General features: G+C 34.5%; 1 protein-coding gene across 7 annotated transcripts; it reads right to left on the reverse strand.

The window, feature by feature from the left end:
- Nucleotides 1-1,075: 1,075 nt before the first annotated feature.
- LOC112504777 (regulator of nonsense transcripts UPF3-like) lies at nucleotides 1,076-19,454 on the reverse strand. Of its 7 annotated transcripts, none has more exons than XM_025108732.1 (15): nucleotides 19,332-19,454; nucleotides 18,933-19,250; nucleotides 18,733-18,801; nucleotides 15,617-15,723; nucleotides 15,239-15,334; nucleotides 15,043-15,141; nucleotides 14,826-14,905; nucleotides 13,868-13,981; nucleotides 12,298-12,445; nucleotides 5,784-5,857; nucleotides 3,371-3,809; nucleotides 3,125-3,223; nucleotides 2,754-2,890; nucleotides 2,613-2,664; nucleotides 1,076-1,250 (listed from the first exon to the last, which is right to left on the reverse strand). In XM_025108732.1, exons 2-14 carry the CDS (start codon nucleotides 19,070-19,072, stop codon nucleotides 2,626-2,628), a joined length of 1,641 nt encoding a protein of 546 aa, XP_024964500.1. In that variant the 5' UTR covers nucleotides 19,073-19,250; nucleotides 19,332-19,454; the 3' UTR covers nucleotides 1,076-1,250; nucleotides 2,613-2,625. The 7 variants fall into 7 exon arrangements, with proteins under 7 accessions (XP_024964500.1, XP_024964507.1, XP_024964512.1 ...); XM_025108739.1 differs by having other exon boundaries at nucleotides 18,933-19,096; nucleotides 19,173-19,454; XM_025108744.1 differs by having other exon boundaries at nucleotides 2,754-2,878; nucleotides 18,933-19,454.
- Between the last annotated feature and the right edge of the window lie 1,315 nt (nucleotides 19,455-20,769).

Here is a 20,769-nt window from a genome sequence, read left to right on the forward strand (position 1 = left end):
AGATATCAGCCAAACAGCTTTATTTCATTCAGTACTAAATCATTCAGAGGGTTAAAATGGTAATTTTACTGTCATTCAGAGAACAGTTACCAAACAACATTATTTCATTCAGTACTTAACCATTCTGACCCTCTTAACTATTCTGCACTAAATCATTCAGCAACTGCCAAACAGCCCCTAACTCCATTGATCAATCAGAGGCCATCATGTTGGCCCTCAAAGTTCAAAAAGAAAATATTCAGACATGTCATAGTTTAATGCATACTTAATTGATTCTTTTATAGTTAAAGACTGTTTACTTACGGTTTAATTAGGCTTATTGGTCTATTTGGCTTATTCCCACAACTCATTTGGGTTGTTTACTTACGGCTTATTTGCACATAACATGACTTAATCGTACAAATAGAAATGGTGTTGTCATCGTTCAGCCACAAAAATAACACCTCTACCCCTTATTTAAAACATCGTTTCCTTCCCAAATGAGACACCCATTGTCAACCTCTTTATGATTTTTTGTTTTGATATTCAAATAATTAATATTGGAGGATAAATCGGTCATTTATGTTATGGAACCAACTATAGACTCTTGGTCCTTCTCCAAGCTTCCCCCCATTCTCTTGATTGGTCTGGAGTGTTCGTGACAGTAAAATGTCGTTTGTTTTTTAAAAGACGTTGAACTTTGAAATCTTATTCCAATTCTAATTGACAAGAGATGATGTCTATGTAATATGCATTGAACAAGATTTAGCAACACCATCATAACCATGATTTCCTTGATATTAGAGAACAAAACCCAAACCACAAAAGCTGGTGGCATAGTGTTACAAAACCCCACTCATTAAGACATGCCAATATCTCTCTATCTATGTGCATATTATCAATCAGTAAGTAACACACCATTCAGATTTAGGTAGGTAGGTAGGTTGGTTAGTATATACAGTCGGCCTCAAAAAGCGTCAAATTCACCTATATAAAAGACCATCAGCGGCCAACCCCGTGTCAACATTTCTAGAATCGGCAAGCAGACACCCGAAAACACATCACTTCTTTCCACTTCTTTTTCCTTTTCCTCTTCGGTTTGTAAATAGAAGGAATCTCCAACGTAAAACTGGACTCCCTCCAGGCCGCCTCATCATCGTTCTTGCGTCTGCTTCAAATCATGAATCTAGCAAAACACAACTTTCTCCACTGCAAGTAAGCAGATTTATACTCCAACTCCATTACTCGTAAAAAATCATGTCTTCACTCAACTGCAGATCACCAACAATCAGCTAATTAATCCCTTGCCTTGCACCAAAAAGAAAAGATTGAACAACATAATATTTTTGGTCCACAAGTTTTCTCAATTCGAGTATTTGATTATTTCATGTGTCAAGTCAAACATTGCATTTTAATGGGCAGGTCACTTGCTTGATCATAAATTTTATTTCACATTTTACAGGAAAAAGTTGATGTTGCTCTATAAGTAGATTCTTCAGTGAAGAAATTTGTGGCGGTTCTAGTAGGAAAGGTTGGATGCACCTAAGTGGGTCCACTTTTGGAATGCAAGAACGACAACGTTCACTTCAGCATGATCAAGGGAAAAGTTCTACAGTCAAAATTTTGTTCATTATCACTAAATTGTTGGCATGGGGACCTGAAAAGCAGAGAAAGTAATGACATCTTAAAGAGTGCTTCACCAACATGAAGTTAAAAGACAGTTGGAATATATTCCCTGAAATCATGAGCACAAGAAGAGATCGATCTTCTGCGATAAGGCCCATGAATCGGAAACCCTTCATGTGGCACATATCCAAATTGTTAAAAGGATTCAAAAACACTGCTCCTTATGCGACAATCTGTTTTTTAAACAAACCCATCACTATAAAGTTCTCCAACATTATGACTAGCCCGGATAGGTAATGCAAAACAAATATATTCTTTCACGATAGGCTAGAATCTCTTAAATGCTGTGTTTGGCATACAGTAACCATGATCGAGTATAGGTGGTCTAGAAGAGGGTCCATTCATGCTATCATGTTAGAGCTATGAGTCAACAATGCCATAGTAATGGTTAATAAGGCATATGCACGCTCTGTCAATCGGATACATAAGCAGAGCCTCATCCAACACTGCTATAAATAGTTAGAAATTACTCCCTTAAGAGTCCACATTTCTATTTTTTAGTTTGTCTCAAGATAGTGACACTTTCAAAAGTAAGTACCTACTTTACAATTCTACCCTTAACTATGAGATAGATAAATTCATTACTCCCTTTATTGTTAAGGAAAAAAAATGTCATTTAGTTAACTAAAAAGTGTAATAATTACACATTCCTAAAGTTGTACTTTTTTCATTGTGGACATTTATATTGGGACGGAGGGAGTAGAAGGTACACCTATTAGCAAAAAAAGATTTGGCTACGGTCCAGAATATGTTAATAATGTTCTTCCGCAAATAACTAAAAATGTTGGCGAGTGGGGCTAAGTCAAACTAGCATCTTCAGTTTCCAAGACTGCCATCCATCTAACTAATGCAAAACCCCAAGGACATAACTTACACCAGACAAACTTGCCGTTAAATACAAATTTATTAAGGATAAATGATTTCAAGAACATGAGAAAAAAGCTTACCTTAGTGACGAGATTAAGAACCAGAACTTGACTTCTGAACCCAGACTTGTTTCTGCATTGCCATCACATATTACTAAATTAGTCATAACCTGGAAGAAAATGCAAATGAAGACAGCGGTTTGGCCTGATAACAAAGCACACCTCATGAGAACCATAGCCAGCAGAAACTCCTCTTTTTGCAGGTTTTCCTTCACTTAAACTTGGAGAGCCATCTGCATCCTTGGCATTGTGTGATGGTCCACGGCGACCTCCATGTTTATGGGAGCCTACATATTTATCTACACATCACAGGGAGCATGAAAAAGCGTGCCTTCTCTCATTTATTATCTGTTTCTCATTTTTCTTATCATAAGAAAAAAAAAAGCATAAATAAATCTAGGTGATATAATACATATATATATACACACACACAATGTACGTATATATTTCTTCTTTACAGCTTATATTTCATGCACACATCTGTGTATCATCAAATTTACAACATATTTAGCTTCTTCACAAGGAAAACTAACCATTATCAACTGAGAAATGACCACCACGTCCACTTCCAATAGTTTTAAAATCCCCACCTCTCGCATTTGACAGGTCAGACTTTACCTCTCCATGAGTTCCTGTGGAACCAAATGTAACTTCAACATGATTATATATTATAGCCACAGACAAAAATAAAAGGCAAGAGCAGTGCATCTGCTTGGTACAAACTTAATTGCTTCTGCATTACAAGTCTCATGCTAATATTAGATATGTAATGACCACACCTTCTGCAGAATCTGGTTGCATTTGTGTCGATTGAGAAGTGGAAGATGAAAGGGATTCATCACTTGCATGTGATCCATCAGAACGCCTAAGGGGAGTCCAAACACCACGATCAGGTCTGTCCCTGTTCCTAGTACGCTTGTCCTGCTTCTCACTGTAGAATCCATGCAAATCATGCCCAGCAACCATATCATCTGGCAAACCGTTAGAATCCTTCAAGGGTGGTGGAACATTTGGAGGTCTAGGTGGTCTTCTGTCCATAACCCGACTAGAAGTCTGGTTCTGTTGTTCAGATTGATTCTGTTGAGTATCCTTGTTGAGAAGTATGCTTCTAATAATCCTTCCACTAGCCTCCCGTTGCTGGTTCTGTTTAAGAGCACCAGAACCATGGGAAAGTTTAACAGATAATGAGCTCTGCTGCGGGGACAAACCAGTGGTCATCTGGAATTCGAATGACAAAACAGAAGTATAAGAAGTATGTTTCATTTTCTGGATACTTCACATTAATATGCACAGAGAAATGATGGTAGTTGCACATCCATCTAAAACATTACGAGGTACAAATGATTATCTGTGTACAATTGCATGATTTTGTGATTCAAGTCCTCTAATGCTGAACTCTGGGATGGATCCACACCCTTTTAGCTATCGTGATCACTGCAGGCTAACATAGAGGTTTGACCGCAGTTTGAGGCCAAATTTTACATCAGTAAGTTGTTCAAAAATAAAATCTTATCTGAACTACACCAAGCAATCCCTTATTTCATTCAACTACAGCGCACGATAGCTGCGGCAATACACAGGGCCGATGCTTGATTAATCATTACAAGAAGACTATTCCCCCCAAAACAACACAATCCTCAGCATCAAGCCAAAGTCCAACAAGTGGGCCGTAATAACCTTTTATAATGTTCATTAACATTCATGTACCAATGAACCAATAACCATAAGTTGAAGTGTAGTTGGTCATGCACAATCACTCCAATGTCCATTTTTATTACGACCACCATACTTCTGGATCATAACTACCACTATTTGATGTTAAAGAAAGGACCCAGGGATGCAAATAATTTCCAAGTTTAAGTTACTGCACTTGCTCCCTACACAATGATACTTTTATGCTATGAATAATAGCACTACACGTACCCATCAAGTGAATATCTCCGACTGCAAAGCAACCTGAATTATCTGTTCGACCGTTTCTTGATACACCGCATATAGAATGCCAACTACATAGCTATAGGTACCATGTCCTCAAGCATTGTCATAGCCTATCAGTCTAGATAGCCCACCATTAATTTCTAATTGATAAGCATGAAAAGAATGATGGGTACAGCCACTCTGACATTAGCCGCCATAAGGGGATGGTACGAGGGAATACGAGGATTGTTTTGTTTGAAGGAATGAGAATGAAAAATAGGAATGGTTCCCAAATATATGGGAATCACCCAAACCCACTGAAGGAGTGGCCCATTCCCATATGATTCCTAATTCCAAGTATAATCATTGTTATTGTTATTAATGAAATACTATATCATTATTAATAATAACATTAAAAGTTATAAATAATAATAATATACTACTATTAGTAGTATTGTAGTACTAACGTTATTAATAATACTAGTTGTTATTATTATTAAGATCATTATTAATATATTACTAATATTGATAATAATTTAATTATTACTGTTGTTATTTGTGATACTGTTATCACTTTTAAGGATAAAAATAGGAACTTAATAAATTACTGTACCTAAAGATTAACAAATCAAACATCAGTATTGATAATAATACCCAAACTCAACACGTAAACCAAACTGCAGTTTTGGAACGATCATCCCATTCCAACTCCACCCTACTACTAAATTGACTCATATAGTGATTGCAGGCAACAAGCTGAACGCCACCTTAGTTTCAAACCCAACCCAAATGATCCTAAATCAGGTTGGTCTAATTCCTAATTGTTTAATACAGATTGTGATTCTAATTTTTGTACTCTTTTGATCACAGCTCTATCTCATACACACAGCTAGTTTGGTCTCTTCTCTATATATGCATGTATTGGTCTTTACAGTTGGGTTCCGGTGAGATTGAGAATCATGATGAGAAGGGTGGAAAGAGATCTCCACCCTTGGATCAATGCTAATGAAGAGTTCCACTAGATCAACACTAATGAGAAGCACCAGGTCAATTCCCTTCTAAAGCACAATTCATGGGTTGGTTTGAGATTAAAAGTGATCAAGGGTCCAAATCCCTTCTTATACTTCTCACCTTAACTCCTATTCTTTCACACGGTCCCTCATCTTGGTCTTTAATCAGCACAATAGAGTTCTTAGACCATTAATTTTAAAACACAAAAGATTGACCTAGACATAGTTATCCGGAAAGAGGACATAGTGAATATTCAAAACTTACATGGGGAATTTCCTTCTCTTTGCCCTTCAAGAGCAGAATTTTCTTTTTCCCAATATCAGGAGTTCCAGAAGAACCTGCAGAAATTCACTAGGGCTGTTAAGATGTTAAGTGTATACTCATCAAACCAGAATGCAACATATTAACTGAAACGTAGAGCCCTGCACTAGGCAGAAAACTGTAAGTTAGGATAAAGAGTAGAAAGACTAAGCGTTTAAATTAGAATACAATTTACAGGAATTGTCATTTGCCAGCAAAAGAAACATTAGTCTTAAATGCCAATTATTAAACAACCTCAATTATTAGGTCACTAGGGCCAAAGCTAATGGTCACTATTCTGTTATTTGTACTTATGATGTAATAGAATTTCTTTCATATTGTTTGCAGTTTTTTGATAGTCTTGATGGGACTGAAACCTTCTCCTTCTCATATTAGGAGTTTATGCACTGTCGAGTCATAAAACAAGGAAAACCATGAACTACCAGTTCATTAACAGCTCGGTCCGTGACTTTACCAGTCTATCAAGTGAAATATTCATAGAACTTGGTGAGTAAGAATACTAAAAACCAAAACTCAAACATATTATGTCAATCTCCAGGTTACTGCAACTGCAGATATTTGCTCCTGCCCCTCCCTTTTAAACTTAACATATGTGGATTCACATAAATCAATATGCTCCAATTTGAAGACAGATTGACCCCTTTTTGGATTATAAAGCAAGCTTACAAAAGGTAGAACCAGAAAACCATGCTAATGGAATAAGAGAAGTGAGAGGGTAACATAGAAACTTAGTTGCAAACAGTTTCTGTGAATCCCCTACTGGTTGTTTTGTTTGATTCGAAGGTTAAATAACCCCCAACAACTAGTAGGGGCGCGGTTTTCTCCCACAAAGGTTAAAATCTCTCTTTCACATAATAGAAGCCAATAACTTGTACTTCTCAATTATCATATTTTACTTGGGTGGAGGAAGAAGTAACAGAAAGACACGTCATTCCTAGAAGATAAAGATCAAACTTTTATCCCTCCAACCACTCTTGAAAAAGATCAATAAGAAGATAGGTTTATGTTGCCTTGCTTCTTTTGACATCATCTGGCCCTATCATACTTGACAATATTAAATAGATTTTAATATTGTAAAACATAATATTTTTCATGTTAACTTCACCTATTCTTCTCAATGATTGAAGGTGTCATTCCATTGGTCTTTCAACCTTTGCTTCTTTCCTTCCCTCTATTTTTTCAGTTCCTTGGATGCAGTACAACTAGTAAGCAGAACGATTGCATAGAGACAATTGGAGACAAACATTTTCCTTTCCTCAACTTATTTCAAGGATGATGTCAACCACCATTACACCTCTTGAACTCTGTCCAAAATCATCAATCTTATCTATTTATTGCATAAGACAAGGGCTGTTCAGTCAGTGCAAATTTCAGTCCCACTCTATAGAGTTTAAACAACTTGGTACCCAACTTGCATGTCTCCTTTTGTGTGCTTGTAACAGTCGCTCATAAATGAGAGAGATTTAAATACCCCCTTCATGTCAAAATAATTGTCCTTTTTTTTGTTTTTGATGTTAAAGGACATCATTTAAATATTCTAAAAAGCATAATAATCACTGGGCATGGCACAAGATGGTGCCCAGCACCAAAGTAAAGGGAGACCAGCTCGCCGAGCGCCATTTTCAAAGACAGATTGAAAATTTATGATACTAAATATATATATATATATATATATGTGTGTGTGTGTGTGTGTATGTGTGTTAAAGTGATATTAAATTAGAAAATCTTAAGCTAGTAATTCAACACCCAAAATCACATAACAATGACTGACCTAATAAATGCAAGGCATAGTCTCTCATAATTGACCAATTACATACAACAGATAATAGGCAATAAATTAAATGACACATCACACAATTAGGATAATAATTTTGTTTTAATAATCAAGTGTTACAGCAAACCAAAAAAAAGCAGAACCTAGCCAAGTGAAAAGAATCACTCATTGCTAGGGAAGGCATTTCCTGACAAGATCATACGAAAGAAACTGAAATGAGTCGAAAGAAAATTTGCAAAAGAATAAAATTTATCAGCTACTTAAGTTTTTTCACCAAAGAGAAGTAGAGAATAAGCTAAACACGTGTCAAGAAGAAATAAGATGTTGGAATGCTTATTCACTGAGTAGAGAAAGATATTGAAGACCTAGCAGTTAGGTCTTGTTCTTTAATTTTGGTCATTTTCTCATAGTATAGAAATTGTATTGGTGGTTCAATATAAAGATTTACGTGTTCATTGTATGATACAACTGAAAGGCTAAATTGTCATGATTTTACTTTCATTAAAATAATCCCACACTCGGAGTTGTGCCATCAGGTCACACCATTGCCCCACACTTTCACGCCTTTGGTTACACGGTTTGTGCCATTGTCCTTAGGCACGCCATCATACATGATCAAGCACCATCTTCAAAATGTGCCTCACCTCGATACACTTTGCTTAGAAGTTACGTAATTTCCAGAAAATATATTGAAAGATATGTTAACATATACAAAAAGTAACGCAAATAGAAGAGGGAAGTTGGTGCTAAAAAATATGTATTCGTATTAACTTTAAATTTGAGAGCTATCAGGTACGAAATCAAAAGAGGAAACCCATTTAGTACAGGAGTAGTTCAAGTCAGATTGAAATAGTTAGCCTCAATAAAAATAAAAATACATCTCTAAGAATTTGCCTGAATTTCTGAAAAGAGAACTTGATGTAACAAAAAGCAGACTGCATCAGACCATCTATAGAAAACATAGTTTGAACTTCTGTATGAAATAGAAAGCAAGAAATCTTTGCTTAGAAGTTAACTTGATTTTTTAGAAGAAACTGATACCTATATTAACATATACAAAAAGTACTGCAAATAGAAGAGGAAATTGCTGTTACAAGTAAAGAATTCATATTAATTTTAAATTTTGTAACTTTTATGTAAAAAAATCCAAAGTCAAAAAGGGCATCTATTTAGGTATGGAAGGAGTATTAGTTTAAGTCAGATTGAACATTTCCTCAAATAAATAAAAGAAAAAAGGAAAAAATACATCATCTCATCCACCCACATTGACTGAATATCTGAAAAGAGAGAACTTGATGTAACCAAAGAAGTAGACGCCTGTGTTCTATAAGAACTAAGAAATATAATCTTATGAACTTGTGTATGAAATAGGAAGTGGAAAATCTTTCATAAGATGAGCCCCAAGCATTTCCTTGCACATTGCTGCAAACCTTCATTTCTCTTTAGTCAATGTGAATGTCATCATCTGTTCCCACAGGCAATCTTGTAATTTTATAAACTTCATCAATTAAATGTAAACATAACCTAAAGTAAAACGATTATGTGTGCATATTCAAACTCAAGATGCTTGATGGAACAAAGGACAACAGCTCATCAATTGTTATCAAACAAAAAAGGATCTCTTAGTTCCCTAACAAAGAGCCTTATATCCGATGTAGCGTAAGCCCAGAACAAGCACATAACTTACTACACCTTACCCCACTTCACCTCATACTCTTACAGTCATACTATAAGGATCCTGAATAACCACAAAATCCCGCTTCTCAAATTCAACTAGCCCCTTTTTCCGTAGGACAGACATCATTATTCACTCGTTAGTATTGATCACCGACAAGGAAAACAAATTTTCTCAAAACTTGAGCTTTAGTATGACTATTGCTTTGCGAATTTAAGAATGATCAATCACAATCAAGTTTTGTGAGAAGCATAAGGGGGCGTTTGGTTTGATGAAATGGTTTTGAGGGATTTGGATTTTGTGGAAGGATTTGGAATTGGAGGGATTTGGATGTGGAAGGATTTGAAATCTTTGGTGCGTTTGGTTTGTAGGATTTGATAATAAATTGAATTCCATCATTTATAAATAATTTATAGAAACAAATTATAAATAATTATAAAAATTGTTAAATTGCCTTATTAATTGATTATTACAAAACAAATGTTTTAAACATATTTTAAAACATTATTATATACAAATCCTACGAAATCCCATGAAATACAAAACCACCCCATGGGATTTCAAAAATCCTATGTTTGTCGGGTTTCAAGGAAATTCTGGGATTTCAAATCCATGAAATCCTTCAAACCAAACATGGGGATTGGATTGGAAGTTATCTCCAAATCCATTCCAATCCTATAAACCAAACAGGACCTAAGTGAAAACACATCTCTTGTTTGTGTACGTCGTCATCTCTTAGCAGCTTATCTTCAGGGTACTAGCTAAATTGATATAAAAACTGAAATAAAGCATTCCTCCTGGTTGGTTTATTTTTGGAGTTATCATATAATGAACCCCATACTACTTTCTTAGCTTTGCTTGCTTGATATATTTCCCAAGGAGAAATAACCTGTGCAACCAGGGTGGCTGCTGCTGTAAATAGAAACGGAGGGGGAAAGGCAAAGAAAAAAGAAAGAGTAATATACAATCTTAAGATGCAGTACGGTGATTGCTAGTAATGATTATATAACAGATTCAGAGAATAATGATAAAATAGATTACCAAATATCATAACTACAGAATATACTCTATCTGTCCTGCAACACCATCTTTTCACATACATGCTCAAGAGTTCTTGGGTCTATTGATAGAGTGTTCCAAAAAATAAAATAAAAATGGATAACCAAACTTTAAGAATTTGTATTTGCAAAAACTTAATTTCAACATAATTGCATTTTAAATGAACGAAAGAGCTCCTAAATACATGTGCCAAATATTATTATTGCAATTTTCACAGAAGGCAAAAGTATGTGCTGTTAAGTGGGGTTTAGAAACAGGTGAGGTTTATTGGGTCATGACTATTACATTACATTGACCCACTTTTTTGCTTAAACTGGTGTCCTACATATTTATATTATATGTACAAGGCAATTCTATTTGTATGAATGCATATATTATATGTATATGTACATGCATGTTGAGTCCCCTTCATTTGTTAACCAACAAAAGGGTGCTAACTTTGTTAACCAATCAAGACCGTTGAAAATCTAAATCAATGGACACGATGAAGCGGTGGCATTTTTGTAATTATAGGGAAACTGAAGCTTGTGTTCCAGATGAAATGATAAGTGAATGGAGGTGAACAAGGGCAAGAAGGTAAATTGTCATCAAGCAACAAATTAGGAAAAAATCTACATTCCCTGGAAATTATCCATCAGTGATTGTGTTCCGATTTTATTGCCACCACGTAAATCAACAAGAGGGTGAAGATCATGGACAATTTGGGTAAAAATATAGACAGGAACATCCAACTAAGAGGTAAATTAGAATTTTCTAGGGTTTATATTATGCAATTTACGTTCAAGGTTATGAACTAGGGTTTTTTCCCCATCAATGTTGATGCAGAATACAAACAACTTGAAGCAAGAAATATGGAAAAAGCTAAGGAATTGAAAACGACAATGAAAGGAAAAAAATCAACACATACGGTAATCAACATTGGTTTTCCTGTTAATCAATTTATGTATTTTGCTTATTGATTTCATATTAACTAGATGGTATGGAGTGAACAGCGAACATTGATCAAGGAGTGAACATTGTTGAAGAAGGCGTTAGCATTGGTGAAACAGTAATGAAACTTATTGAAGACTACGTGAACATTGGCAAAAAAAAAAGTAATCAAAATACAGGGAGAAAGGCAGAACATAATATACAAAACCCCATTCATATGAACTGTTATGGTGGTGTTCATAAGTGCACATTATACGTGACTATAGTCAAAGAATGTGTTCATGTGTGAACATTGTGCCATAAGTGAACAGTAACATGCCACTAATTAGACAATAAGAGTCCACTAATAGATGTTCACTTATGAACAGAAAGTGTATAAGTGAACAATGAGATTCAACTAATAGATGTTCATTTATGAACCAATGTCAAATAGATGTGATAACAGTTGAAGATAATACCATCATCCATTCTATTACTCAAAATAGATGTTCACTAATGAACCAATAAGATTCAACTAGTAGATGTTCACTAATGAACCAATGTCAAATAAATGTTCACTAATGAATCCATTGTAAAACTTGAAAAATTGCCGTTTCAACCACAGAGATTGATATTGCCAGTTAATAATTGAACAAAATCAAACAAAAACTAATAATAAAAGAAATAATTAAAAAATAACTTCCATAATTATCTCTCCTTTCAAACAAGGAAATATTTAATAACTGCAACCTATTAAAAAAGAATTTGTAAAAGACAAAACTGCCCTTCCATAAATAATGCAGCGCCAACTCAATTCAAACTGTAGGAATGATTCTGATTGGTCGAAATCAGTTAACAAAGTTAGCACCTTTTTCTGGGTTAACAAATGATTGGCCCTCTATGCACATATTAGTATAGGTAGACTTAGACTATAGGTATATGCATCAACGAAAAATACATAAACAGAAGAGGCAGTAATTTTCTGACCAAATTGTGACGATTGATTATGGAACAGAAATAAACACAGTGATGAGTAATACCCCGTCCTTCCTCGAGTACCACACTTCCAGATGCAGCATATGAACCAACAGACTTTTCAGAAAGCGATTGATCATCACGTTTTTGGACCTGAATATAGGTTGACTTCTCTTTACCACTTCTGCCTTTCCCAGTATCCCTTGGGACATACTGTCAATGAGGAAAAGAACAAGATGTTCAATAATTTTCACCAGTAACCATGCACATAACAGAAAACAATGCATATCTGCAGAACCCAAAATCCAATGAATATTGAAGTCCCAAATGTCAGTTTTCATGTCAATGACTAATTCCATCCAATCAATGATACAGAAAATAGTTAACTAAATAAAACATAACTCCAGGTCTGGCTTTAAAATTGTCTATTAATGACCACGAAAATTTGACCAGCCAAAGAGAATGAACAGTGAACAATAAAATAAGACTTATCCTAATTCGTGTTAATAATTCTCAATCCATGAAATATGTAAATGCTCAAAGCATATTCTCAAATGTGGTGTAATTGATGCTTCTAACAGTAAATCTAACTGATAACCACAACAGCTAGGATTCCCCTTCCCATTCAGAGGGAGGGGCGTACACAAAGCATGCAAATAACTTGACTTTCATATCTTCTTAATTTACCTCCACAGCGCTAGTATTTTTAGATGAGAAGTTCTTACATGGAAATTCTTACCTGGTGCCTTGATTTTAAGGCAAAATCTCCAACTAATCCTTAGCATAAGGTTCTTACCAAGTTACCGTAACTATAAATGGAGAAGTATGGAAAAGGGTATGATGAAGCAAGTTTGAGAACAACCATGGTAAAACAAATCAAATGATACAAAGGTGATATTGATGACAAAGAAGATAAGAATGAAATTTCAAAACTATTACTTGCAGGTATGTATGTTTTAGCTTCTATAGCTATGTGGTTATTGTTTTAGCAGGAGAAAATAGGGACTAGGATCTTGTAATTTGACAAAAGCAGATCTTTAGAAAATGAAGTATAATTAGAGAAGTGTTGACTGAAGGGTATAAGTATTAAACTAGGAGAGGACTATGATATATTTCTTAATTGTATATTTCCTTTATTATTGGATTATGGCAATTGATTAGGGAAGTGAAGCCTTCTTAGTTCTAGTGAATCTATAACTTTCAAATATAAATATTCATGGTCTCCATCATGTGATGTAAAGTTATTTTTATTTAAAATATTTTGTGTGATCAATACATTTATGGTCAATCTGCAGCAAGGATATACATTCTTCTTCTAAACTTTCAACTTCATTTTCTATTCTCACCTTTTTCTATGTTGCCATGCATCAAAGAGTGGCAGTGGAGGTAACTTGATCACTCTAAAGAGCGACTGATAATTGTCATATCATATTTGTAGTTTTCAGAAAAAGTAAAACTACAACACCTGTCATGTTCTATAACAAGGCGTGCATATAATTGTCACATCAGAAAAAGAAAACAAGATATGTTGATGTCATATAGGAACAAAAACATTGATGAGACCCATATATGAAGCAATTCATTACAACTTCATCTTTCAAAGCTTATTTACAATGCATGTAAAAGCTCAAATACCATGGTGGTCGAAGTCCTCCTCCTTTCAGAACCCCGTTTTAGTGGAGTAGAACTTGAACTTGAAGATGATGCACCACTAGCCCTTCTCGTCAATTTCCCATTAGGCAAGGACCTCTGGAGCAGGTCACCAAACACAGTAAGGATGCGTACATGTCACATTGAAAAGTTATGTACAAAAGAAAGCTTAAGAAACTTAATCCCAGATTTGTGATTTTCACAGCACATGCATTTCCCAGTCTTACAAAATCAGTGCATAGATTCAATCTTCATCCTCTCATTATAAAAATTTGTAAATCAGTGTCGGAACAGCACATAAAGGTTGCAGTTTCTTTCTGCTTCTTTATATTTAAGATCAGGGTTGACACACAGCCAAAACCACAAGGTTTTCCTACAAGGTATGCCCATATGATTGAGTTGAACGTGGATAATTCATTTCAGTCCTTTTAGCCTTATGCCGCACCACCCAAATCTATAATAGTTTACCGCAACCGTTCAGTAGCTTCGGCTGTCTAAGGTACCATTACTCATACATAATAATTAAATAAATATATACTGAAATCCACTTTAGTAACATACAGCATGAATATGATAAGACCCAGTCAGGAGTCTACTAGGGTAATCTTAAGGTGTGGATCACATCACCTCATATTCATTTCTCACAATGGCACGTCAGGGATTTTCCTTCGCATAAAATTTTTTATAGAGGTAATAACAATTACTATAATAACTTGATGCTAAAAAGAGAACTTATGAAGCTGCAAAAAAAACTGAAAGAAAGGAAATACGGGAAAAAAGAATCACAACATCTATAGCAACTTCATTTGTTTCATATCTTTCGCATGCCCTTGCAAAAAAAAGGCTTTCCTACTTCATAACTAATAGCAACCTTACACCTTCAGTTGCAAGCTGTAAGATCTTATAAGTTTGATAAAATTACTGGCAAAGTAATATATCCTACCCGAGGTCCACCCTTGGCAGCTCTTTTCTGGCGAACAAAATCCATTAAAGGTGTCACTATAGGGGCCTCCTTAGCAGTACCTTGAAAACCAAAGTTTAAAAAAACCAGGTATATTAACTCAATTCCAAGTTATTTTACATCTAATAATTATTTCCACTTCTAACAATCAAGTTTAAGTTCATTGCATCCTGTGTATTCAACAAGCTTTGGTACTAACCAGCTCGCTCGGCTTCCTTTCTTTCCAATTGGATCTCTGCACTGGGAAGATTCTCAACAGGCTTGGCAAGTAATTCGAGGAATTGAAGATATTCAGGATCTGTATGTTCATAAGAAGTTAATTATAAAAGATAAAAGAGATAGTGAATTATATGGAAAGAGTAAGCATCTTAGCCTGCTAGGAACCATCTTAATACCTTTTTCTATGGTACCTTCACGTCCATCTTTCTTAGACCATTGCTTTGGAACACGCTGTGAAGGCGCATACTCGACAATAGTTTTAAATTGGGTACCTAAAACAAGAAACGAATACAAGCATTAATCCTCCATTGGAGAAAACATTTTGACAAAGAAGAGTAGAAACAACTGAAAAGGGGATAACAAATGGGGAAACTATATTTCTCAGGTCATTAACACCCTAAATTTGCCTATGAGCAGCTGGTGACAGTAAGAATATAGCTTCACACATTACTTATACATCAAAACTTTAAGCGAACATACAAATATTAAAGAAAATTAACATGAAAAACAGTTTGATGCCATTCAACCCCTTAAATGTAGATGTCTGGTATTACCCTTCTCATTAACAAATACATGTCCGTCAAAGAACTCTGCAAACTCAATGACATCCTCTGGATGCTTAAAATCGATGTAGAGTCTGGAATAGGATTGACACTTCAGGCTGCAAACAGGTTCAATGGAATTTGTTAAAACCATATACCAAAGAGGGATGCTTTCAACATATATAAGAAACATTTGAAGGTATGTTGATTATTTCTAACACTACTAGAGAAAACAGGAAAGTACAATGATTGTATGTCCCTATGTGGGGAGCAGGCGAAGAGCTCCAAGGATACAACTATCACAATGATGATGCCGCTCTTAAAAGGGGGATGGAGAAAGAAGAGTAAAAATAAGACTTGTCATTTCCTAGGAGCATCAAGAACATGATGTTTTAAGCATATGGGTTAGTGGCAGTTGAATGAAACTAGAAAGAGTGGCAGTTAGAGCGATTTCGATTGCTTATTCGGTTGGGATTACCAGCCGACTTGCCCCAGCTCTATCAGCAGGCCCTTTCTTTTGCAATACTCATTTCCTAGGAGCATCAAGAACATAGAGTGAACATAGATTACATATAGCAAAAATGCAAAACAGAGAACATTGTCAACAGCCTTTAAAGGAGCTCAACTAAGGCCACCTCACATACCATTTCTAACTTCTCTTGAAGCTGAAAAACAAAACAATCCACATAAGAATTAGTCAGTGCTTCAAATGCTCTACCTGGAAAGAAGTTCCATTCAGACTTCTTTCTTATCCATCTTCTATTTTGTACAAGTCTTGTTATCAAAATGATGAATGCATCACAGAAAAGACATCTCTCGACTTTGTCATTGTAGTACCTTTTCCCATAACTATTGAGGCATGGTCTAAATAGACTCTTAAATCATAAAGTGATCTCAAATTACACATAGCAAATAGTCAGAGAACGTTATAAATGGTTTAAGAACATCTTCACTTGAGCTAACCAACGCCATGTATCTATCTTGTCTTGAAGCCGCATATTGAGCACAACCACCACAAATATTACCAGGTATGCAAAAGCTAAGTAAGAAAGCTAAGTAAAAAAAAAGTAAGAAAGCTAAGAAAAAGGTACCACGGCCACAAAACCAAGAGTCATTTACCATAATCTTTCATACAATGCCTCACCATGATTAAGTTACATACTGATGCATGTAATCAAGTGATTACTTTATTTGTCTTTCTCATTAATATAACTGAAAACAACATCATATCATATACATCTTTGCTAAAAAAAGATACACTTTTTCATCCCCAAAAGATGCCTCATGGGGCAATAGTATAAAGTATATAAGCTGATCTTCCAGAAGGGATGTTCTTAGGGGTTCCAAGACAAGTTAGGAACAATGCTAATTAGCCTCTAATAAAATGCTCCTTCACAATGGGTGGCAATGTTGTGTGTAATTTTGCTACATGTAATTTTAGATCGCACTTCATGATTTAGGGTTCCATTCGGAATATTCCTCAATTGGGATATTTATCAGGACACAATTGTCGCAATAGTAACAAAATTTTAAAAAACAAAAAAGGGAAAAAGCAAAAGGCTCATGACTGGAGCTTCTCTTTCTCTGATAGAGCATTCAATTTACTTATTTATTGTTATGGATAGTGTCATCTTTGGGGGACTTATATGACATTTAGAAACAGTGTGCTAATTTTCCTAGGTTAAGATACTCCTTTAAAAATTGTTCATGATGTTTTATGTTGTTTTGTGCCTGTAATTATAAGATCACTTAGTGATCTATGAGTCCATTTAGATTATGCTTCATCAACAGAGATGACGTATACCAAGGTACAACAACAACAACAATAACAAATTAACATATGTGGTTTTCAAGGACACAATATTACAACAATAATGGGACGTCAACAGAAAGAAGTGTTTGAATGCAACTTCCAATTCCTTGGGAGGGCTTTGTATCACTCATCCACTCTTAGAGTAATATGTACGACACCCACTAAAATTACCACTCTTTTCTACTTTTAAAGACAGTGTGTACGTCAACTCTCGTCAAAGTCCCATAAATGGTTATGGTGAGTTCAATGGCAAGTTTAATTGTTGTCATAGATTCTCCCTTACTTTTATGGATATTGTTTCTTTCTCGTGCTATAAGATACGATAAAAGGATGTTTCAAATACTTCCAAAACTGTTGATAAGGTTTCATGTCTCATGATATATGTAATGTAAGATCACTTTAAGGTCTAGAAGTACATTCAAACCATGTGTCTTTTTGAGATATCATTTACCAAACATGAACAAAACCAACAAAATCAAGAGATATCGTTAACCACAAGAAGACAATCATGGGGGCCTTGAAAATTGTAAAAAGAGAAAGAAAAATCCGTATTCCCCATAGAGCTTTTGAAATACTTATATTCTTATTGATAGTTTCTCCTTTCAACAAGTCAAATATATATATGTTAATTAACCTCGTATGCTCCTTTTAAGATTATCAAGATGTTATTTGAAGCTATGCTACACATAATTTATTACTTCACATTCCAGAGCTAAACAAGCCAGTTAAGGAAATGGTTAACAACCACAAAATCAATGATTCTGTATTCAGAATCCTTTTGTACTATGTCTATGCCTCAGCATGCAAAAACATCTTAATTACATGAAAGCAAGCCCAGTCAAGTTCAGACACACTAAGTCAGTAATTTAACCTAGCTTTAATAATCTTTCGTCACCATTCACATGCCAGCCAGATGTCCAACTAATAGCAAATTATAAACAGAAATGAGAACAAAAAACAAAAAGAACCAACTGAATGGCAGGTGTTCTCTTCCCAAACTAACAAGCCACCTTGCCTAATGTTTGTCAAATACGCCATGTTTAATACTCCCATCTTCCATCCTCTCTGACTATCACGCCTCTACCTCGGTTTCTATGGAACCACTAGGCATTCATTCTGACAGCTACAAAAACTTGTCTTACTTCAATCTAGTATCTAAAACCAATACCCTGAAACCTCCAAACTTCGTAGACGAAGGATCGTGTGAAGAATAGGAGTTAATTGTGAGAAGTGTAAGAAGGGATTTGGACCCTTAGATCACTTTTAACCTCCATAGTTCAACACACAGACACACAGTCAAATACACAGCGGATACCAGACTCTAAAGGCCTGCAATTTACTTATTCCTCCAAAATCAATAAAACAGCGATACCCCAAATCACTCCTGCGCATGGAAGGCACGGGTGTAATTTTAGAAGGTAAGCCATTATGCTGCATTCATTCATCAATTAAAATTTTAATTTCAAAAAGTAGCACTAAACTGAAGATGAAACAAAATGCACTTTAAACCCTAACCTATTTTTGCCGGAACGAAAACAGAACCAGTTGTAACGACCACAAAAACGGGCGTCAATTTGCTCCATGAGCGCCGATTGAGAAATATTGTGCGCCAAGTGCCGAAGCACAACCTTCTTTCGATCCAACGACCCCTTCATTCGTGCTTATAGAAAAACCAAACCCTAAAAGATTTTATTAAACCGGAGAAACTCTTGACCCCAGAAAAATTACTATCCGTCAAGAAATTCTGTCAGTTACATCTTCTCCGAGGCTTGTGTAACCGTCGATCGAAATTGATTGTTCCGTGCCCTAATTTTCAAAATTGATCGAAAACAACTGCCATGGGCATGCAAATTAAAACAAGGAAGAGAAAGTCACACAGCAGAGAGAGATGGAACCAGAGAAGTGACGAAATACAAGTCTTGGCTGGGGATTCTGATGAACTCTGTGTGACTGTCTCGTATGGTTTTGGCGTACATATTGTGTAGAATTGTTTGTACTCGCAGAAAGAGAAAACACAATCCCTGTTCCACAAACCCTAGAATTTTTCTTATGTCTGATTTGGGGTTAATGTCGGTTTTCACTTTTAGGGGTGTTTGATTGCTTATAAAAACAGCTTCTGACTTATTCCGGTGTTACATCGATAAGAAACATTTTTAAATGTTTGAATAAACAATTTATATCGGTGTTAAACCGGTAATAAGAAGTTTTTTGAAAAATTAAATTCTTCTAACTTATAATAAGTGGATAAGTGTTTTTGTAGAAAAACATAAGTTGTTTTAAATAAGCAATCCCAAACACCTTTATATAAAGAATTTGACAAAAACTCTTAAAAACCATTTTTTATGCACGAAGTACTGTTTATTGATGTATATTACTTAAAATTCAAGATAACAAATAAATTGTGCATAATGACAACTTATTAAAGCTTCATGTTTGAATTTGTGTAACTAATTGCGGATAAACATAATCAAATACAGGATAAGCATCTCATTTTAAATAAAAAATCTAAAATATAATTAGGATAATTATTAAATTTTAACAAAATATTTAATTATTATTTTTATTAAAAAATATATATTATTAAACCTAAATTAAATTACTTCGTTACATTAAATTGAATTATCTATACTATTTTATAAAGCATTTTCTTAAAACTCTTAAAAACTCTTAAACTCGTTCATCCCTAAACGATTTCATCCCTATCCGATTTCATCACATATCTGAATTCGTGTAACTAACTACAGATAAACACAATCAAATACAGGATAAACATCTCATTTTAAATATATAAAATCTAAAACATAATTAGTATAATCATTAAATTCTAACAGAATACTTAATTATTATCTTTATAAAATTTATAATATTAAACAAAAAATAATTTTTTTATTATTAAACTTAAATTAAATTATATATAAAAAATATATTCTATATTATAAATCATTGGACAAAAATTCTTAAAAAACACTTTTTATGCGTAAAGTATTGTTTATTAATGCATATTACTTAAAACTCAAGATTACAAGTAAATTGTGCGCAACTACAACTTATTAAAGCTCCATATCTGAATTCGTGTAACTAACTGCAGATAAACACAATCAAATACAAGATAAACATCTCATTTTAAATATAAAAAATCTAAAATATAATTAGGATAATCATTGAGTTCTGAGAAAATACTTAATTATTATTTTTATAAAATTTATAATATTAAACCAAAAATAAATTATTTCATTATTAAACTTAAATTAAATTATAAAAAAAATAATCTATACTATATTATAAAGCATTTGACAAAAACTCTTAAAAACTACTTTTTATGCGTAAAGTACTGTTTATTAATGCATATTAC

This window comes from Cynara cardunculus (assembly GCF_001531365.2).
Source record: "Cynara cardunculus var. scolymus isolate 2C chromosome LG 2, CcrdV1, whole genome shotgun sequence".
In the NCBI taxonomy this organism is placed as follows: Eukaryota; Viridiplantae; Streptophyta; class Magnoliopsida; order Asterales; family Asteraceae; genus Cynara; species Cynara cardunculus.

Bases quoted from the DNA above. Each gene is read 5' to 3' on its own strand.
- LOC112504777 (XM_025108732.1), bottom strand. From the start codon at position 19,072: ATGAAGGGGTCGTTGGATCGAAAGAAGGTTGTGCTTCGGCACTTGGCG. The intron at 15,142-15,238 runs GTATTAAGATGG...ATGAACATACAG, and splicing joins TGAAGGTACCATAGAAAAAG to ATCCTGAATATCTTCAATTC. The intron at 12,446-13,867 runs GTATTTGAGCTT...CCTCATTGACAG, and splicing joins GGAGGACTTCGACCACCATG to TATGTCCCAAGGGATACTGG.